This window comes from Nipponia nippon, unplaced genomic scaffold (genome assembly GCF_047370975.1).
Source record: "Nipponia nippon isolate SJK-2023a ecotype South Korea unplaced genomic scaffold, ASM4737097v1 scaffold_9, whole genome shotgun sequence".
In the NCBI taxonomy this organism is placed as follows: Eukaryota; Metazoa; Chordata; class Aves; order Pelecaniformes; family Threskiornithidae; genus Nipponia; species Nipponia nippon.
This window is the reverse complement of record NW_028262413.1, coordinates 42,168,428-42,191,082: the sequence shown is the minus strand read 5'-3', so window position 1 is coordinate 42,191,082 and position 22,655 is coordinate 42,168,428. Positions and strand designations below refer to the sequence as shown.

The following is a 22,655-nucleotide window of genomic DNA, read 5'->3' as shown; positions in this document are numbered from 1 at the left end:
GGAGCAGGACCAGATGCACAGCTCCTGGGATGTGAAATGGGACAGGTCCGCTCCTAAACATCAAATCCTATTTCTACACTCAGAGCTGACAATGAAGCAAGACCTTTAATCTAAAAGGATCCATTTAAACAAATCCCATTCCTTGCATCCCTCTCAGAGAAAGTCTCCGGGATATTGTGGGAGAACCGGGACACTCTCATAATAAAGCTGAGGTCCCAACCCTCCTTTTTCCTGCTTTGCACCAAAGAAAATAACAAGTGAAAAGGCAGGTGTGAGAAATGCTCTGTTGCTAAGTCTCCTGGACAGAAAACTGAGGTAGTAACTTAAACACATATACCTGCAGAAGACAGTAGGACCATGACTAAAAGCTATTTCTAAATTCCCAGTCCCATTTGCCAACTGAGATGCTACACACAGCAAGCCATTTCTCTGTCTCAGCAGGGGACATGGGACAGAAGTCCAGTAGACAACGCGAATAAATGCTCCTCGGGCAGGAATCAGAGTCAATGCTTGGGAAGTGCCTGGATAACACAAAGTGCAGATCACGGCTACAGAAGCCTGGTTTGCAATGTGTTCTTTCATACAATGGTAGAAAACCCCACTCATACAAGCAGGGAAGAATGTAAAAGTATAGCCATCCTACTAGCAACTTTGTGGTGGACAAACTCACTGCAAACTGTTAAAAAAACCCAAACTTGTGAGTTTGCTGTACCTGTCATTGCCAGAACCTCAACTCAAACAGAGGTGCTTTTTGATGAGCTGCTGACAGCTAATTTATTCAAGGTTTGCATTTTGTTTGAAAAGCCCAACATCCCCAGCATGAAAAGCAACAATGTTTTCCTTGGGTCAGCAAAACAGGGCAAATGCAGCTTTGATTTTCCACCCTAAGCCTAGATGGGGGAGGCAGGGCTCACACTCAGAGGGACAAGTACTCTCAGCCACAGGGCTGGGAATGAGTTTTGGCCTGTAGCTGTGTAACATCATCCAATTCACAGTTGGAGGTTTCCCAGTTAATAAAATGGCCATATGGGGCATTAAAAAACAAAACCAAAAAATGAAAGCATTTCCTTCCTTCGCCATCTCCAGTCTCAAAAATCTCTGCAAAAAATGCCAGCCAAAAAGTAAAACAGCAGTCAGTGGTGCTCCTGAAATTCAAGAATGCCCTGTTTTTTCTTAGGAGCTTTTTACTCAGTGCAGGTGTTATCAGCACCTTTGATCACTGTGCTATGGGCAGAAGACAAATAATGATGGGTTGGAAGCAATAATTAGCATCTTCAGTAAACACTGGGATCTCTTTGGGAACAAGGCTCCTAGCACACTCGCTTCCCTCCTGACACCACCCACACCCGCCATCAAAACACAATGTTTATTCACAAAACAAGCTTGCTTTGCAAGAAAATGGAGACCACGTGCGTCCTGTGGTCTAGGAGAAGGTACACAGCAATGCCCTTGAGAATCGCCAAAAAATTGTGATCCAGAAAGGCAACATTTAGCCCAGATTCTATTTAAACACCTAATTCCCATAGTTATTGATTAAAATAAAGAGACTGAATTTGAATAGAAATTAAAGAGCCTTTTGATGTGAGGATCCAGGCTTCTGTAGACTTAATGGAGATGGCCCATACCTCGTTGCTCCTGTATCGGCTTAGCTCCTGTCTTAACTCTAGGTGCTTTGATACCTGCCCCCCCCAGCCTTAATACGCTGCTGATGATCCCTACACTCCACCTCCCCACTTCTCCTTACTTTTGCCAACATCCTTATTCTTGCCTTTGCTGAACACATGCAGATTTCCCAAATCCTCACCCCATCCTAAGTCACCTCCAACAGCTCCCTAGTGCACTGTAGATTCAATTTCAAATTGCCTTCCTGGGCTTCAGTAAGCAGCAAGGACTTTCTCGAGCATATCCTTATCCAGTGCTACACCTCCTCGCTTGCCGCCTCCTCCCTCTGCTCCTCTGGCTCAGCTCTAGAATTTACTGCCCCTCCAGGGCTAATAAAGCCCAAACTTGCTGATTTTAAGGCACAGAGTAAGTCTCATCTGTTTACTCAGACTTGGAATACCACAGGACAGTGAGATTGATTTCTTCAGAAAGCTTCACTCGAGCTGCTCTATTCTCCACATTACTATGGTTTTGGGAGGTGCAGCATGTGAGACGAACTCAAGGAGCTACACATGGGAGCATTTTATCCAGTAACACTGGAGAGCAGCAGAACTTCATTTTCACTTCTCTTGTTTATCTGAAATTTGCACTTCAACAGGTCTTTTATCCATCAGCAAAACTCATTTAAGACTACATTTTTCACCTAACAGGATGCCCTGCCCTAATCTTTGCCAGCTGCACCAACCTGTGCCTTATCCCCCCCACCTCAGTGCACTTTCTCACCAGTCCCAGGAATTACAGGAGCACTCCTATCAGTGGTGGGATGTGGCAAAGCCTTAAAGCCAAAATCCTAAGCATCCAGGCAAGAAAGTTACAGACTTGGGAAGAAAAATGCACAACCTAACTAGGAGATGAGAAAAGCCACAAGGAACTGTGGAATTCACTGCCATTCCTGTTGCACAGGCCATAACCGAGCTTCAAAAGTGACTGGACAAGCCCAGGGCACACGTCTCCTGTGCTGGTGGCTCCTGCAAGCAGGTTACGGAGCAGAGTGGAGCCTGACGGTCCTCAACCTGCTTCTTGCACCTCACTGACCACTATGCAAAGACAGCGTTGGTCTCAGTTTAATTATCCAACCCTTGGAGACAAATTAAACATAGTTTGCAGAGGTGGAGCAGGCTAGAGCTAGCAGACAAGAAGCCAGGACCATTAACCTCTCTGACACTGAAAAGGAAGGAATGTCTGCACCCATGGAAGATACATTGCTTTGCAGGAATGCAGTGAAATGTTTTAGGTCTCAGAGCAATTGCAGAGCACTGGAGTCAGAATTCCTGGGGTCTATTCTCACCCTCCTGCTAACTTGTTTTATAACCCTGGAGTCATTGCTGGAGTAAGAGTATTTGTTTAACCCATGCTTAACTTGAGTTTTGCTACTAGTTATAAATCAAGTACCTCCAGGATACTAAGCACCTAACGAGGTGTGGTATCCAGTTACAGAAGAGACCGGGTTTCCATTTGATACATAATTCTCACCAACGCAGGAAGCGAAGCAAGGCTTGGAGAAACAAGAACTGTATTTCACCAGATCAGGTGACAGCTGGGAAACAAAAAGTAAATCCTTAAGTATGATTAGTCACACTGGTCAGAACAAGATCCACCAAGCATGAACATGTGTGTTTTCCAGCTGCCTCAGCTGATCAAATAGAAAGTGTTATCTCTCCCTACAAACCTCTTGCCCTCTGGCACCTGTAGGAAACTCTTCACAGCTTACATAGAAATACTGCAAATAGTTTAGTTTCCTGCAATGCTGCTTCTTGCACAGTCTACAATGCAGCATGCTTGTCTACCACCAGTACCAGAACAGCATGCTTTTACAGAGGACGTAAATGAAGATATGCGTTGACATAAAACAAAAGTGCCGTAAAACATCTTTACACTTGAATTGCAGGAATGTGAGTTTTTACGTAAAACGCGGAGGGGGAATATTGAACACACACCCACCCCCTACACAACAAAACCAATGAGTGCCCAAAACAAACAGAAAGCTAAGAGGCAACCCACAGCTGAGGACAGGAAAGCATTAGTCAATGCTCAAGTCACCTTGGCAGCATGGCCAGGGTACTTCGTAGCCCACTTCTTGCACGCCACCGCCCCTTTCAGTCCCCCCAGCACACAGTTTATAACTCTGCAGAGGGAAAGCTTTCTCTAACAAGTATTATTCTTTTGATGATCAGTTGATTGAATTAGGACATCCATATGTTGTTCGCTGATGGCTAACAAGATACAGGTGGTCTTTCATCACAAGGGTAATTGGTCTCTGCAGCAATGACTAATACAGCAAAGTTGTCCCAGTTGTCTTTTCACCCCCCAATATTATTTCTTTCCAACTCTAACAAGCAGTATCACTGTCTTGTACAAATAGTTACAGCAGGAATGGTTTGTCCAACACTGAGGATAGGAATGTACAGAAAACCACAGGGAAAAAGCGAGGTAAGCAGATGGAGATAGGGAGGAAAGAACTGGTGCACAGTGTGCATTTTGCTCTTCTACCTGTTTGAACTCTTGAATTTACACTATTGCTTTGATCTGCTGCCTTTGGCCAGATCCTGCACCTTGTAATAGAGGCAGTCTTGTTCAGCTGCAGTGAAATGCTCTGAGGTATTAAGTCAAAGAGCAACGTGACATGTTGTTAACATCCACCCAAGGAACTATTTAAATCCTCACATTTTAATTAGTTAATAAAGGGCCAAATTTGGATAGCCTCCTCCAGACAAAATCCCTATTACTGAAATCAAAAGGGGACTTAGTGAGAGCAGGCCTCCCTCTAAGGAAAAGCCAAATACCTCATTAGCAGCACAGTTAAGGAAATGGCTGTACCTTGGCAGAAAGAAATCTGCAAAAAGAATTTCCAAGTGCTTTCAAAAGACCAAAGTTTGAAGGAGCAATTTAGGGGCCAAACCCCAAACTTGGAGAAGGCAAAGCCAAAATGATTTGTCCAAAGCCAAGGGGAAAGCTCCCAGCTCAATAATCCCAGACCAGCCAAGCAGAGGCCTTCTGCAGCCCTGCGGCTCTTCTCCAGCAGCGTGGGCGCTCCGAGCCTCCCCTTCCCCACGCAGGACCGCGATGCCCACGGCATGCAGTGCTCCCCAGCCACGCGCTGGATGCATTCAGCTGCCAGAGCCACACCGGCAGCAGCTGGAGGGGACCGACCTACAGTGCAAAAAGCTCATCCCTTCCCAGGGTTTACAGCCCTGCAGATTGCCTCCACACTGCCCACACGAAAGAAAAAAAGAAAAAAAAAAAAAAAAAAAGCAGGTCAAAAAGCCTCGGGTTTACTCCCAGGGTGAACCAAACCCTATACGTGAAAGGAGAACATCATTGTTGCCCTGTACCGTTTTCAGCCAGAGCTTCTGGGATGCAGCTCATGGCCAATTTCACCTTTCTCAAGCTCAGTTTAGGTCCTTTACTCAGCGTTTTGCTTGTGGCAGCAGAGCTGGTTTGGAAGACGCAGTGACTGAGAGCTGTGCAGTGACAGGTTAGTCAGTGGGGAACACCTTGGCACCAGCGCAGCGGTGGCTTTCCCGCCAGCAGAGCGGATGGGGCTCTAAAATGAGTAGGCAGATCTTCGGGAGGTTAAATCCCAGCACCAGGCCCCTGGTGAGAAGTCTCCCAGATGAGAGGTTTTAAGTTTGCTCCTGATCCCGTGCATCCACCGCCTTCCCCCCGAGGCCATGCACCACACCAGGGAAGGGCTCTCACCCCACAGGCTCTCCTAAACAGCTTATGAAGGTGACCAAGCAGCACATCGAGGAATTCTGTAGGTTTTTTGCAAGATGCCCACCACTTGCGGCCACAGTTTTTCCTCCAGGCTGGTCCATCAGGGCTAATCAGACCTTTCTAGTTATTGAGACTGCGCTGATGTCTCCACAGCAGCTCTGCCCCGGGCCTCACAGAACAGGTACTATTGGGCTGTCTCACACCCTTGATTCATGTCACAGCTGTTCCTCTGGTGTTAACACCATTAATTTTTAATTGTTCAGGTTTGCACACTGAACCTGCAACATTGGTCAGGCACCTGTTGGATGTCTCATGCCAGTTACACATGCAGCCTTGAAGAAAGTCTCATCCAGGGCCTGATCTGCCATCACTCCTTGATGTCCCCTACAGCCTCTGGGAAAACCTTGTCCTGCCCCATTCCACAGATCCCTGAAGGAGATCAGCTGCCTTTCGGCTGCTACGTTGGGCAGCGACCTGCGGAGAGCTGCCAAGGCACAGCAAAGCAGTCGTGATAAAAATACAACCTAACAGCAGCTTTGGCAGCCGAGCGCTGCCAGGCCCCATGTGTCAACAGGCCCGTGTGCTTGTGTCGTGGCACTGCTTGGGACTTCGCAAAAAACAAACAGTTTTTGGAGGTTACTCAGATAGCACCTATCTGTCACCCAAAGGGTGTGAACGTCGGCAGGCCTGGCACCCAGCTCAAACCTGCAGCAACCTCTCCACAGGGAAAAATAATTTGTTTGAGCATCTCGCCCAGCCACAGAAGAGGCAATTGTGAAAGAGTGAAAGCAGGAGCTTTTGTAAAGGGGTTTTGCGTTCTCCTATACACTCAATATAAGCATCTTGTCCTGCAGATAACTGAGTAACAGCCAGCCACAGGCGGGGAGGTGTAAAGCCAGGCCGGCCAGCTTCCCCTGCAGCTCACAACACGGCAGACATCACCAAGAGCAGCAGCTCTGAAGCCCTGGTAGCATTGGGCAGTATGTTTGTATCAGGATATACAATAAAGCAGTAACTTTTTGCAACTTTAAGGCAGTGATTATCTTTTAACACTACTTCAGGTCACTGCCCTTTGTTGCAAGGTCACAGTGGTACAGCAAAATTCATGAAAGCCGTCTCTTGCTCACTTGGCTGAGGAAGAGTGGGATAATCATTTCTGACAAGTCTTTAAATATTCTTCATACCAAATTCTTTGTTACAGTAGGAAAAAAGGACAACATGAGACTCAGTATCAGGCAACAAGACTTTCACCACTGCTTTGAGGGCAGTGCCCTGATTCATGCTGGCGAAGGGGCAGATCCTGTGCTTTGTCCTGCCATGGGAAGGCACGCGCCAAACCCAGCTCCACGTGTCCTCAGTGCCAGCCCGTAAACTGGGACCAAAACATCTGGAAGCTCCTTATGTGCAATGAGTTAGGGAGTCTAAGTCAAATTCCCAGGAGAAGGGGGCAAGACTGACAGCACACGCCAGCTCGCTTCCACTTGCGCCATCAAGGAGGTACAATACAGCCTTCAGCTCTTGACATGGGCAACTCGGCACCTTCCAATCTATTTAATTAATTTTATGAACCTTAGGACTAATATGCACCGTCCTCTGTACGTCTGTCATTTAAGTGACAAGGACACTGCTTTAAAGAGGCTGCCCCAGGAATGATGTACCTCACTAGCCTCTCCCAGCTGATGACTGTTTTAAATACACTACAGAAAGAAACGAATGTGCTCAAAAAAATTAAGCAATTTTTACAAGGCACCAGAGTCAGCAAATCCCAATTAAGCCAAAATTCAGCTGCAGAGTACACAGAGAGCACAGACTAACGTGGAAACAGCTCCCACCCTCAATATGCTCTCACACAAAGTCATTTGTGTTGGACTCAAGCTTTATTTACTCAGCTCATGACAAAAAAAGCTGCTAGCAGAAGGTTAAGGTAACTGGAGCAATTGCTGTAAAATAATGGAGCCCATAGGAGTTACAGCTTTGTGCATATATACGTTTAATTGAATAAATATATCCATTCAGCTACTGCCTTTCACAACTCAGCCTTCCTGCCCGCAGTGGGGAAGGTTATTCCCATTAATTGATTATTGCTACTGCTCTAATACACCCTACACACTCGTTTATGTTTCCATTTAATTTTCCAGGATATTACCACTGGCACTGTAAAAGGGGACACGTGTAAATGAGCCAGCCCCGCCGACACGCAGCAAATGAGAACACAGATCTCTCCCCAAAGGGGAATAATTATAAAAGGCTGCAGGTTATCAATGGATCAGTGGGTTCGGCCAATGTAGTTAATACCGTATATCCACGTGAAGCCATGCAATTTAATCTGATCACAGTTAGTCCACGGGGAAGACAACGCAGTGAATCTGATGCAAAGACACTTTCCAATAACGAACAGGCATCAACAGCACTCACGCTGGCAACAGCACTCCTTTTAGTTTAGTGTTAATACCGTGTCTTTCTCAGCCCCTTGGAGACTGTGGCAGAAAGAAAAGGCTCTCCAAACCACCCGTAGGAGGATGCATTTACCAAACAAAACAACTACAAAATTCCATCAAGTCTTTAGGCTAAAAATATTACATACCTATAAAACCGCGTATACCAGCAAGGAGAAAAGCAATTATCTGGAAAAAGTGCTCACGCTCCGCAAGCGCACGTGCCCATATGGAGGTGGACGACTCACCAAGCAGCTTGTGGGTATTGAGTGGGCACACAGAGGAAACACAACAGATAGGAAGTCAGCTAAGATCCTCTATAGAAGACCTAGTAGAAACAGGCTTTAAAAGGAAAAGGGTTAAGGAAAGCACAAGGCTGGCAAAGCCTTAGCGGGTGAGCTCAGAGAAGCATGTTGCAGCAAGAAGGGCTAATGAGAAAGTACCCGTGTTGTTTGCAGACCACAAATGAGCACACAAGGAAGGAGTACGACCAAGTGGGAAAGGCTGTGAGGAGTGAAAGGGAAGCAGCCAGGATGGGCGGCTGTACAGACCTCTCAAGCGGGTCCTAAGGACCTTCCAATCAATACACATCAACGGAGGGCCTCAAGAGGCTGGTGATATGACCTGTATGCTATAAACAAACAATTATTCCACTTGCTATGGTTTAGAAATGTAGGTTCAAACCTACCCTTCAAAGAATTTGAGAAATTTGCAAAGGGTAAGACTGAGCAAAATGCATTCATCCTCCACGCAAGAGACTTTTCAGAAGTTAGAGACAAAATTAGCAAGCAGCTACTGGCAACCTAAGTGAACTTCTTGACAGGAGGAAGGAAAAAAAAAATAAAAAATCACAGAATGAAAAAAAATTCTGCAGAATTGGGAAGGGACAGAAACAATGCCCATCTCCACACATTTTTGTGGGTACCCAGGGTCCTCGCTAACTTCACACAGAACCCACCACACTGTAGATATCAAGCTATGTAAAGAAGAGAATAGATTTCCAGCCTGAAAGCCAAACATCTGCAAAATTTGCTCTTTCAGCTCCAAAGTATTCACGTTTCTCAGAATTCTGTGGTGTGTCCCTCAGGAAACAGAATTCTGAAAGCTTCAAAAACAGGGAGACATTTGCTATTATGAAAGGTGCTGTCACTGACTGCCCATTCTACAGTCCTTCAAATATAATAGGTTACATACAAGAATACTGGTTAGACAATGGGGGTACAGCCTGCGGAGGGTTGAGGTTTTCAACTCGCTGATTTCTATGGCTTTTTCTTTAATGGCATTGAACACTTTCACTTTTGTTTATAAAATCAGAAACCCCATTTCCTTTTTTTATTTTTTTTTTTTTTTAGTATTTATTACATATATTAGGGTTCACCAATATCAGATACACAGTAGATTAATGGTTTCAAAAGTCACAGCAACTGCTTAGCTTACCAACATGAGCTTCCTAATAGAAATCCAAGTACTATTTGTTTGTATTGCTACATACAAAATGTTGACTCAAACACTGACAATTTCAGCATCTTACGCTGATAACTTGCTATTAACTCACCACCATAGATACTAACTCTCAGATTTAATTCTTGTCAGTCGAGAAAATGTTTCTGCTTCTCCAAAACACAATGGCTGCTGTCATTTTGACTGACGTAAGCTACCATAAGTGATTTTTCAAATGGACAAATTTATCCCTGGAGACAGCAAGATTCCAACTAGGGCATGTTTGTCTTCCTCTGCAGCAAATCTTGAGTTGGTGCTTAAAGCAAGCAAGAAAGCACCAGAAGTGAGCGTGAGCATTTCTCTACGACTGTCATCGCAAAACAAAAAGTGCTTCCACACATTCGATGCAAAATAACCCCACGCTGCTGAAGAGGTCAAAGTCAGCAGTGATAAGGCAGGGTCCCGTTCCCCTTGCTGGGTTAGTCCCCATCTGGGCAGATGGGGAAAGAGAACACCATCCTGTTGACTTATCCTCTTACACCAAGGGTAACAGCTGGAACAACCATATCATAAACCAAAATACACACAGAAAAGGCTGGACAGAAGCCTAGTAGATGAGACAGAAGAAAGCAGCTACAGACACATCCAGCAGTGCTGAGTTTTCTATTTTTCCGTTCCTCTGCCCTGCCACAAGGCAGGCCAAGAACAGCTCTGTGCCCCTGAGCACGCTACGCTCGAGCACACTCATCATTCCTCATCACTTACTCCTTGACGCAAGACTTGCCCCTTTTGGGATTTCCTCGAAGTCATTCTTCATGTTACAGCAGTTTCTGCAAGTCAGCGAGGAGTCTGAAGTGGTGGGTCCTGAACATGTGGGCTATGTGTCCATGAAGTTAAACACTGAGACAGCTTCAAAAAACTTAAAGAGAATCTCTGATGCATTAAAGATCGACACAGCATTCTTCTGAATGAGCCACACAATCTGGCAGTGCTCCCTCCAACATCAATATCAATTTCCTCCATCTACAGGAGACAGAATAATAGCAGCTTCCTCTATATAATGCAGCCCTTAATTGTCCCAGATCAAATACTGGCTCTCAGAGGCTATTCATTCTGCTCTATAGGTAACCACATCCTAGACAAGATGCAACAACTTTCATCAGCAAATGTTCAATGCTGCAGAAGGCCCAGAAGGCACGTGTGGAGACAGCTAATAACGTTAATCTACCACATCACTGCACCGGCTCTAACTGAGCACGCAAACCACTGCTGAGAGCAATGTGGGTACTCCAGTGACCAGAAAACACTTGCAAGTCGTTGTTTGTCTGAGAGGCAGCAAATCCATACAACTACTGTCAGATCAGGTTTTTTACCCTCCCCGTATCAGCTCCATGATGCCTCTGATCCCCCTCCTAATGACAAAGTCTTCATTGATTTCAACAGAACTCAGCAAGACCCAGCAGAAAATGAACTAAAGAAAAGAGGGAAATGTCAAGTGAGTCATTAGTGGGTGGAGAAAGGAACTGTGTAGTAAGTAGTCTTCAACATACATTTCCTCCTTTAAAATAAAGGATGCCACAAATTGAGGAGATCCTTTGACATTAGTGAAGCTGCAGCAGTAATGAGCCCTGCACGGTCTGCAGGAGTGAGGAATTCCTCCGCTCACAGGAGTTACTTATGCCAAATGCCAATAACACACAGGTAAAATTAACTCGCTTGTTTGGAAACCTCAAGATGGGAGTTCAGATCTTAAATGCAAGAGCAGTCCCAAACAGAGAGAAGCAAGCAAACCAGCACCAAGACAGAAGGTTCCTCCCAACTTCAAACAGCTAAGAAAATTCCTTTATTATTTCAGCTTTTGGCTGCTATTGGCAACGTTATGACCTTTGTGTTGAGCAGGCAGTTGGATGCTGAAATGGGAGGAGAACGTATTTCTCATCATTAGCAGGAGCAGGCATGGTCCCGCTATCTAACCGTGTTACAGCTCAAATGTGTTGTTACAGCTCAAATGTGTTTTCTTTTGAACATCCTTTGGTGCGTATTTCCATGCATGCATCTTTTTGATTTGATTTGCCCTCGGTTACCACAACACAGCCCTTTTTCCTAGGGCTGGTTACTACAGCAACAGAATCTGTTTGAGTTTGGTAGCAACACATTGCAGGCATCAAAAAATCCACTATTAGCTCAAGAAACATGAAACTACATGTCAGCAGCCCATGCCACAGAGATATCTTCCTGTAATACCTCACCCGTGTCTCTCTAATTATAAAATTCTATGAATCCCCACCTCCTTGGCAGAGCACAAGCCTGAGGAACCTGTCTTCAAAGGATGCACATCAGCGGTGCACTGCCCACCACCTCCTGTGTGCCTGTCACTGCAGAGAAACCACAACGAGCCAGATTTGATGGACTTCATGGCCAGAAATGTATTATATTCCACAGATACTGTTACTTGATCTAGCAGTTAAAGACAAAGTTTCACTTTAGATTCCATATGGTATCACATCTGCATTATTCTGCACTCACGTACAAGTACTAATACAAAAAGAAGAGGGGTTGGGCGGGGTGTTATTTGGTTTTGGGGTGGGTTTGTTTTGGTTTTTTTAAATTAGAGGAGTCTTCCTGTATTGTCATTTCACTGCAAAGAGACTGTATTAGATATTATACCAAGTTACTCCACTGAACTCTTGTACAACTCAGAAGGAAGGAAAAAAACTCTCAGTGCACAGAGTTATTTCTATCTAATTCACTGCCTTGGGACACAAGAGGGTTTTTATTGCAGCAGGTGAACAATTACTAGTACTTAGCTGTCAGGTGAGAGACTCCTTCTCCCCCCCCAGCAACAATACAGCCCGAATGCAGCATATACATACTCGACATTAGCAATATACTAAAGACAGCATGGACTGGTCAATCTGATCATTTCTCAGCCGCAAACAGCCATGATAGAAAGTACGGCCAGACTATTACTGCTGTTATTAATTAGTTTCTATCCTGAGAGAACAACCTATGCCAGATTTGCTCCTAATTTAAACTGAGGGAACTTACCCAAAAACATTTTATCCGGTCACACACAGTGTAGCCCCTACTGAGTGAGTGTGCTATTATGAGAAAGCAAACTGATACAAATATAGCACAGTGACAGTATACACTCTGCAGTTATTTCCTCTGCGAAACAGAGAATGAAGTGGGTAAGCTGCTCAGCCAGCTTTCTGCTAAGGCGACGGAAAATTGCTTTGATGACATCAACAAAAATAATCAGTTAAAGACAAATCTGAGCAAATAATTCTCAACATTTTAAACTGAGGAATTTCACCTCCTCTCAAGTAGTCACAAACCTAAGAAGACAGGTACATTTCTACCAGCTTCTTCTCCATTTATAGTCATTCACAGAATAGATTTTTCTCCTGTAATTTTTTCCTGTTAGCTTTTATTTTTACTAGCCAAATTGACTGCAAGTTGATGTACGAATTAATCACCCCATACCTGAAAACCTGCTTGTGATGGGTAGGCTGGGACAGGGCAGATATTAAACTTCATTGTTGGTATGACTGATTGGTTGAGTGTGCATACACATGCACTTTTCTACAACCCATAATTCATATGTAGAAGTTCAGATTATGATTTTCATAGCTAAAGCCAGTAAAGCAAACAACCCCAAAATACTTGGGGTTTTTTTTTAAACTCTACATGTAGAGAGGAACAGGGTTAGAAGCATATGTCTGAAGGAAAAATAATGAAACAGCATATAGTAAGCAGAAACCATTTTCTGGCAGTATTTTCCCAGCTACAGTTGAACTGCCAACTTTAAAGAAGTTATTTTAGCATACAAGATGAATGTATCGCAGGAGCAAAAAGAATCACTCTCCTAATCCTCCTCTCATGCACCCTCCTCAATCCTGCTCTCAGACATGAAGCATTGCTTAAAAATTGCCCATGGAACAGATTGAAAGAAGTTGCTGCTTCTCTGTATAGTTATTTATAATAGATAATCTTCGAATCACTCTTAATTCCAGCACATCATTTATAGTGTTGGCAAAGTTGCTCCAGTGAATTTAGTCTCATTATTCACCTTCAGGTTGTACAGTATCTTGTATTTTGTATATCACCCTGCTTTACCCAGTGGATCCCTCACGAGCACTCACAGAACCAGGTGAAGGTGAATAATGATCCAAGGACAAAGCTAAATGCTGAGATACTATGATTTTACAGCCAGTTACAGGAAAACATGGACACACTTGAATATGCAGAAGAACCTCTTTAAGTAAAGTAGCAATACATCCAGGAATGCCACAGCATGTTATATAGTTAGTCCTTTCAACAGGCCTCTGCAGTATCCCAAGACATTGAACACCACTCAAAGTCAGCAGGACTGTTCAGCTTTACTGTCTGTGGTCATATCCTAGCTGCATTCAGTTACGCTTAGGAACTTGATAAAAATGTCTTAAAAAAAAAAAAACAACAACCAAACCAAACAAAAAACCCCACAAACAAACAAAAACACAAAAAAACAGTAATGGGATCATCCATTCAGTTGAAAGTCACGTCAAGATAAGGATGATGGGCCAAGTGCACAGAGTTTGGTTACTAGAAACTATACTAACAAGTACAAAAGGATCACATTAATGGCAGCACGCACTTCACCAATTTATTGCATTGGAGCAATTTATCTAGTGACAAGTCCTGCAAAAAAAAAAAAAAAATGAGCCAAGCTGGTAACTTTTTTCGGAGAACAACTTCACCCCCTACATCCTCTTTAATCCTGCTGGACAAGGTACCACTGCTGAGACCCATGAGCACTTTACCCCAATAACAGAGATGTTTCATTGGGTAACTGAAGCCAAATTTCATATCTTAACCATCTGGAAGAAGTCTGCAACATGATCACCAGAATCATGAGTTCTACTTCAGGCTCACCATATCTCAAAATAGAGCTCACCAGCTTCCACATCCCATTCCGTTACAGGGATCACATTATCTGGGGTCCTGCCGCAGCACGCTGGGTCACCTACTCCTTAACAGGCACTTCCTTGCTAAAACGAGATGGCAGTGGTGACAGGACACGCATCTCCTCTCAGTCTCCTTATACGGCAACAATCACTCAAACACAGACAAATGCTTCAGAACAGGAAGGGAACTAGGGAATCTGGGGGGGGGGGAATCATCATATATGCTACTTAGAAATTCTTCAGCTAAAACTCAACCACAAGCCACCAATATCAGAATTTAAAGCAATCTGGGCAAACACAATAGAGGAAGTGAGCATCTTCTTAAATCTTCTTAATCATCCAGTAATAATCACCATGACTGTCAACCTTTACCATCACTACAATACAAGCAAATATCACTGTGTTTCCCTGCTGCTTACAACTGCTTGGTGTAGGGACCCATGCCAAGTTACCTTCACAAGCACAGCAGCACATGAAGAAGAGGCCTCAAGGCATCCCTTCCACTGGCATCAAACAGAAAACAGGAGCAAGATGCCAGCCCACAAGGAAAGCCTTCAGTGAAAAGTTCAGAGAGCCTTACCTATGTACAGGGAGGAATCTTTCCGCCTCACGTGGTCATCAATGTAGGAAACTCCCAGGGGCTGGACAGGGGTAGCACCAATGCCCAGGAGGACCTGTGCTCCAATGAGCAGCAAGTACATCATGTTGGTAGCAGTCCTATTCCTGCAGATAAGGTCCGGGTCTGGTCCCTCATCACTGGTGGACCCGTTGGCAGCACACACATCCCTCCCTTCAGCCCCCCAGCGTATTTCTCCTGATTCATATTCATACTGGTGGGTCAGAAATTCAGGCAACGCGGAAAGGAGGGCACCCAAGGCCATGACTATCCCTCCACATCCTATCAAGCGTGGCCGGTGTCCTCGGGCTCCAAAGTAGCTCACGAAGAGGATGAGGGCCAGGTTGCCAATCTCGAAGCTGCTGGCAATGACACCCACGTCAGCACTCTGAAGGTTGAATCGCCGCTCCAAGGTAGTTAAAACACTCACCTACAACAGAGAAATCCAGAGAAAATTACTGAAAGGGAATATGACCTGCCTTCTGTCCTCCCCGTATGTACTGCTAAAGCATAAGTTTCCTTGACTTTCCCTTGGAGCCAAACACATGCACATCAAGGATATCCAAATCACAGTATAGTAGTAGTTGACCTCCAAGCATGAACTGACTATTCAAATACAGCCACATCAGAAGGTCCTAATACCAAGTAACATTTCACAGCCTACCACCTGTCTGAGCACATGTTCACTTCCAAATTCCTGCATACATCAACGTATATTTTGGGTGCCTGCAGAGACCCATGACTCGATGCTTGGTTAGCCTCTCTGAGCTCCCTTTCCATTTGAACGCACAGCCTTCACGTTGCAAACACTGTCCCGCAGATCTAAGGCACAAACCACGCCAAGCCTCACGTCATGCCGGGCACCCAATCTTTCTCTTGGAACGAATCACAGTTAGCCAGCAGCAGAAAACCTTGTGGATACTTGGCTCGCACACCAGCACAAGGCCATCAAGTCAATCAGAGACAGTGGTGCACAAACAGGCAATTTGGCCGGCATAGAAGGCTTCTATTAAAGTATATAAATAAAATGCTGATCAAAGGGTTTAAACTGTTTGTGGGTTAGTTAATGACTGGGATTGTCACTTACAGAATATTTTTGAGAAGACAGGCCAATTAAGGTTTACACAGAAGACTTAAATCCACCACAAAGAAGGGAAGATTTAACAAATAGTGGTTATTTAACACTAAGAAGAGAAGCACATAAATAGTCTTCAAATATTTAACATTGCTGCAAAAAAAATGACCTGTTCTTTGTATTCAAAATGGGCAGGATGAGAAGTGACAGGTTTAAACTGCAGCAGAGATGACTCAGGTTAAATACAAGGTGGGGAGAAACCAGACTTTTACTGGTAAGGATGGTGAAGCACTGAAATATGCTGCCTGGAGAGGCTGCAGAGGTCTTCAAAAGAGCATAGACCAGCATCTGTCAAGGAAGACACAGGTATGACTGATCTTGCCATAGGGCAGGAAGATGAACCAGATCATCTCGAGAGCTCTTCCAGCCTTGGTTACATGCTACAATGAAACACAATGTGAGTTTTCAGCAACAGTCATAGCACTGATCAGAGTATGAAGATGAAACATTAGACACCTCACTTGCTGTCATCCCTGCTCAAGGGAGACAACTCAGTGCATTCTCATGTCTACAGCAATGTCCCCCTTATACAGGAAAAAAATAACAAAAGAAATCTTGAACATGTCACAGAAATGCCAAAAACTTTTACCTTGGATAAAAGACTATCTTGTTTTTCAGATTGCAAAAGATGAAGATATTTAAGGTTGTCCTAAAACAGGCAGGTTTCTCTATTAAAAAAAAAAAAGTGATAGAGACCTCAGAGCAGAAGATAGCCCCCGGAACAGAATAAAAATAGCCTCCCACTGGAGGCACTGAAAATCTTTGCTGATAAACCTCACGAAGCAGGAGCGAGTCTGACCGACTTTAAAGTATTCTGACAGCAGCCCTTCTCCGGAGGCAGTTAGCCTCCGTTAGGGTACACCAGGGCACAGTTGGACAAAGACAGCCCTATCGGCAACAAAACGGAAAAATGGAAACAACCCACTTCTGCTGCTTTGCATAAGCAAAAGCTCCCAAACCTGACCCCGATAAGTGTTCAAGTCAGATCTCCAAAACTGGGCTGTTTTAATGATTTCTGAAAATTCAGCCTTCATCCCATACAGGCAGTTATAATTTTATACTACCACTGTAATCCTCCCCCACTAAAGAGGCAAGAACCAAGCAAGGCAAACCAGAAAAACCCTAAAAATCAAACCCTATGACTGAAGGCAATGCAATAGCAATAATTCTTCCCCACGTCAAAGCCAAGTGAAGATGTGTGTGTTGCAGGGAGAGAAGATTGCCATTTCATTTGAAACACCGGGTACGGGTACCCGTTGGGATGAAATGGCTCTGTAATTCACCAGGGGAAACGATGTCCTCTTGTGCAAGGGCACAGCACGGTCTGTCCCTGCTCCAGGGACCTTGGCCACGCTGCTCAGCGAGCAGTGCTTGAGCACACATCTAACAGCGACATTGCTGTTCCCAGCCCTTCGTGGGACAGAGCTGAGCAGATGGGGACAGACACTGCTAGAAAATACTATGTTGGTATTTTCAAAGCAAGGCACACCAAGGTGGAGGGATACGGACAACATCCCATTGCCCCAGGCAGCCCCACCAGGCACTCATGCGACAGAGCTACATTTATCATTCACAACACAGGACTGGTTTTATTGCAAGGTGTGATCTAACAGGGCTGGTGCAGTCAGACTGGTCGGACTCCAGACTTCAACACCACACAGCAAACACCGAACTCTAAGTGATGCAATGCCCCTGCTATGAAAGCCCTCCTTCATGCTACCACCTCCAGCACGTCCCTAGAGGAACTCTGCTATAGTTGAGGTCCCATGAACCCCAATGCTGGCAGCATGGGGAATCTCTCCAAGATGAGTATATAACCCTGAGCATGCATAATCATGTCTATGGTGCTCATTTCTGAGCTGTACCTAGATAGGAAACTCATAATTACTCATTACAGCTGTGTAAACTGAGGCATAGAGAGCCAAATATTAATGAGACAAGTACAGTCAACAAAATTAATTTGTGATGGAATAATTGAGGCTGGAAGACTGAAAGCCAACAGAAGTGATTTCCCAAGGCCAACTGGTATTAACTAGCTTTGGAAGTCTCCCCCACATTTCGACCTGGCTGCCAAATTTTAGGCTTTTACCGTACATATATACAAGTGCCTAGAAAGCAGGACGGTACTTAGAAACACTTGAGTGCCACACCTTACAAGGGTCAGATTTTGGACAGCTGGATTTCAGATAAAAAACTGCACCATTTCTAAGTGCAATTTACAATGACAAGGACAGTAAATTGGTGACAAACCTGGGAACTAAAACCAGAAGTCCCAATTCTCATTCTGCTCTTATTTCAGTGGGACTTGAGGCGTTCCTTTCCTTTTTACAAAAGCTAAACCACTCACAATAATACAACAGAGTCTCACTATCCCCTAACGGTTTCTTGCTTTGCTTTGGTGAAGAGACTGAAACAAAAGGAGGTGGACGACACAAAGCAAACTCCAATCCTCGTGATAAAAGCTGGCAGGAGTTCTCCTTATTCCTCTGGCCGGACCACACTGCATTTCCCAGCTTAATGCTTCTGGCTGTAGCACTGCCACCCAGTGCTACCAGCTCTGCCTTTATTAAGTAGAGTATGGGGTGCAGGGGGGCATGGTGAAAGAACAAAACCATCACATCGGCCTCGAGCATCCAGAGGAAAACAGCAACCCAGTACAAAGTGCTGAGACCAGCATCAGCAGAGTAGCCTCCAAAACACTGACAGACATGGGGGGGGGGGAATGACATCCCAAAATAAAAATAGGGCTGGGAAATAAACTGTCAACATGCAGATTTTTAGCCAGAGAACACCAGGAACACAACTGCATTACATCCAGGGTGGCTGCAGACCAGACAACACAGCCCAAATTCTTGCTTTGACATTGGCTGTGACCTTAAATACACAGGCCGACTACAAAATCGGCATTAACACAGCAGAGATGTTACCTGCATTTATTCAAAACAAACCTCTGCCCATGGCTAGAATCATTGTCCCCACCTTTATGGGGCTTCTCCTATAAGGTGTGACCTGACTGAATACTTGCAGTTTGCAGGTGGGATGCTCCCGTTGCCCTTGTAACTGTTAGATAAAAGCGCACTGTACTGCCCATACTTCCTTTCACAAGCCTGCTCCCCAGCAGATAAGCCATCGCCACTTCTAGACACTAGCTTTATTTATCGAGAGTTACATAAAATGTTGCAAAAGACACGACTGGTCCCTGTAAAATACTGATGTCACGTGCAAAGGCTGCAAGGATTATAAAGGGTTCCTGTGTGCCGAGACCAGGTTGAGCATTCAGGAGTGCAGCCCACGTGGACGTTGGTTTAACAGCAGGGACGCGGGGAATGGAGTGGTGCGGCAGCACAGTGGCTTCAGATGGACAACCTCCTGCTAAAACACAGCGGGAAACACCAGGAGCCCGCGTTATTAGCTGTGAAGCTGCTATTTCCTGGCTCCTGTCAATTTACACAGCTGTTTTGCCAGGGCTGGAAAGAATAGATTAAAAAGGATATTCAGTTAAAAAAGCTTCTAACCTAAGATGAAAACAGTTACAAGGAAGCTATTACAACATCCAGTAAAATTCATGCAGACGAGATACATGAGACATGAGGTTTGACGCCAGAAAGTTAGCGGTGTGAAACCACCCACTGGACCAGACAAGTCCAGAGAAGGCAGGAGAGGACAGAGGTAGAGACAGTGTTGTAACCGTGGCAAGCGCCAGTGCCCACGATGTTGGGAACAGCACTGAAGCTACAGCTTTGTACGGGTATGCGCCTGTGCTAAAGACGGCTGTACCTTGCCTGCTAGTCTTACGTCCTCATGTCTGTCCTGCAGATCAGTCCTTAGCAGGTCACTGAGGCTCTGACCAGCAAAGAACTTTAGCTGTACACAGCCCTCAATCGTGCCAGCCTCGTTGCCTTTTTCCATGTCTCAAGGCCTCCACCACCCCCTTTGGTAGGACCTGCCTTTCTGTCTCTAACTGCATCCTCTGTCTCCAGCGGGATTCCCATTTCACCCACTCCAGACATCTCCCACCCGGTTTTTAAAAGCAGCTCCACTAATTTAGCTATGGCATTAGAGACATCAGCAGGATCGTGCGGCTAGTGTTACTCCACAAGTTCATGCTCCTCCAGACTAAGTCTACACCAGATCAGTCAGCTGGACCACCGTAAACTAAATCAGGTTGGGCATCTGCACACCTTGCTCACGCAGAAAGCAGGCTCGGGATCTAGAAAGATCATGTAACTCAGCCTTCTGCCTTTCTGTGAACACACTGCCTAACACACAATAACAAGAAGTAATTACAACTTGTACCATGCTTGCACTATCTCCTCTTCTTACAGAGCCATAGAAGTCTGCACACACTCGTTTGGTGATTTCTAAGAGCAACCTCAAAAGGACCTGGGCTAAAGAGGCCTCCTAAGTCCACCCTAAAACACTCTTCAATGATTGAAAAGGGAAAATTATCTCACGTAATGCACACAGGGATAAATGACCCACATCAAAAAAAAAGAAAATAAATCAATCACCATCTTGAAATTTTCCAGCCAAAGCACCTTATATTGCAACCCCTGTAACTAAATCCAGGGAAGCTTCTGCCATGCCATTCTGGACTTATTTCAATAATACATGCTCACATTCATCATTCCTGTCTGTCCCAAATCTATAGGTCTTGGCTTTTCTGAACCAAGGTAAATTTGTTCTCTCTATAGACTGTTTATTTTATATTAACGCTCAGCGAAAATGCAATCCACAAACCCGCTTCACGCTATTGCCCCACTTTATCACTAAGAAATGAACTGAAGGCTGGGGGCACCATTGTGGAGTCAGAGAGACAGTGCATTGAAAATGAATATCATATTGTTCGTATCTCCAATGATCAAGTCATATTCACCCACAGAGTCTACAGATAAGTTCATTGTATTAATAATACAGGGTTATATATAGAAAACACATTGACTTCATGCCTGAAGGGCCTTTTTAAAAGGCTTCTTTTTAATGTAAAATACATTTTCTCAGTTATGTGGTAAGAGATCAGACTTGAAGAGACATGTCTGCGGTGCTACAGGGTGTAAAATAATTGCCTGGCAACTATGTTCCCAAAGGAAAACAAATGCGAACCATCTCCCACAGCCTCCATTACAGAGCCAGGAAACACAAGATTCCTCGAAGAGCCAGTGACCATCCCAGAAACAAAGCCGCTGCTTCCACACGCCTCCACCCACTTCACCAGATGTCACCTCATCCTCTCCACCAGCAGCCACCTGGGCCCGGGCGAAGGCCATCCCATGGCTGGGGGCAGGCTCTCCTCCCCGCCGAGCTGCTACCCGTGGGCTCAGCCCCCCTCGCCACCCACCCTCCCAGCTGACAGCACAGCCACCAGGCTCAGGCTTCAAGCCCATGCTGATCCTCTGCTCTGATGTTTTTCTGCTCCGCAATTCCAGCGTTGAGATGATCGCTTGTGGTTGAGCCCAATTTTTTTTAAACTGCAGACAATTCCCTTGGCATTTTGCCCACTCCTTCCCTATCAGATGGCTGGGAGGAGGGCAACAAGCTTAATACCCTTTGCCCAGCCCCAGGCATCAGCATTCCTTGCTGCTCCCCACCCCGCTGAAACAGTGAGCGCATCAGGACCTCCCATCTCAGGCTGCTGATCATTTGTTTCAACACCATTCCCGGTCCAATAAAGTCAGTGGAAACTTAAAAGATGTTCTCACCGCAGATGCTGACACCCGTGCTGGCTTTGGGCACATGAACATAAGGGAAAGCAAATAAGGGTGGTGATACGAACACACCCAAGCTGGCTCTGCTCAAGGTCTGGAAATCATCTCTGCATAGAAATCTGCATTCACATGACAGGGATAATAGACGCCGCAGCTGAACCACTGCTGAGAAGTAGGGTGTTATTAGCTTGGCTGTTGCTGCATGTGCTTATGCTGTTTCTAGGCCAGCACTGGAAAATCTGCAAGTTACTGTACTGGTGCCACGAGGAGTTTGCAGCTTGGATCTATGCCTCACTGGTGTGAAAAATTCATTTTATATTCCATTGACCAGCTCTGAGATTACTGACACGGTCCAAATTAAGCACACGTTCAAGGTCAGGATTTTCAGGGGCCTGAGTAGAAAGGGTATTACACCGTGCAGCAACAGAAACAGCACACTGTACTCCTGGTCGCGGCAAGACATGTATTTTTGGCAACCCCTCCTCTCTGGCACCATGCAGAAAACTTTTCTGTCGCCTCTTGTACCCCACTGTGCACCTCCTCCCCACGTTTCAGTAGTCGCAGCATCCTCTGCCACTTGCCCTCAGCCAACGCAGGGCACAAAGCAAGCGTACCCGGATAGCCCTTTGCTGGGTTATGCAGCTCTGCCACAAACACTCACAGCAATGCTATATGCTGCTGCACATTGCAAACAGAGCGAAGAGCAGTTGGCACCCACAGAAGATATCCTGTTTGGTCAGGAGTTGATACACCAGTGCAAAGCCACAGTTTCAAAATAGCTTAAAACAGAAAAACGTCACATGTCTCTCGAAGTTAAATGAGCGTATTTTCCACTACTCTAGTGAAACTGGGATCCATAACAATCAAATATGCAACATAAAATCCTAACCTGTAATCCACGCAATCCATGTAGCAAGCAGCAATGCAACGGGCTGCCGTTATCTTCCCCATTTGCTTCCTAAGGATCCTGCACGGGACACAAGGGACTGACCCCCT

General features: G+C 45.2%; 1 protein-coding gene across 1 annotated transcript in view; it reads right to left on the bottom strand.

Moving 5' to 3' along the window:
• Nucleotides 1–22,655, bottom strand: part of SLCO3A1 (solute carrier organic anion transporter family member 3A1) — a 147,019-nt gene that overhangs the window by 107,071 nt on the left and 17,293 nt on the right. The window contains exon 2 of the mRNA XM_087744664.1: nt 14,784–15,249. Within this exon, the coding sequence (XP_087600790.1) occupies nt 14,784–15,249 (466 nt within the window). The remainder of the gene's footprint in view (nt 1–14,783; nt 15,250–22,655) is intronic.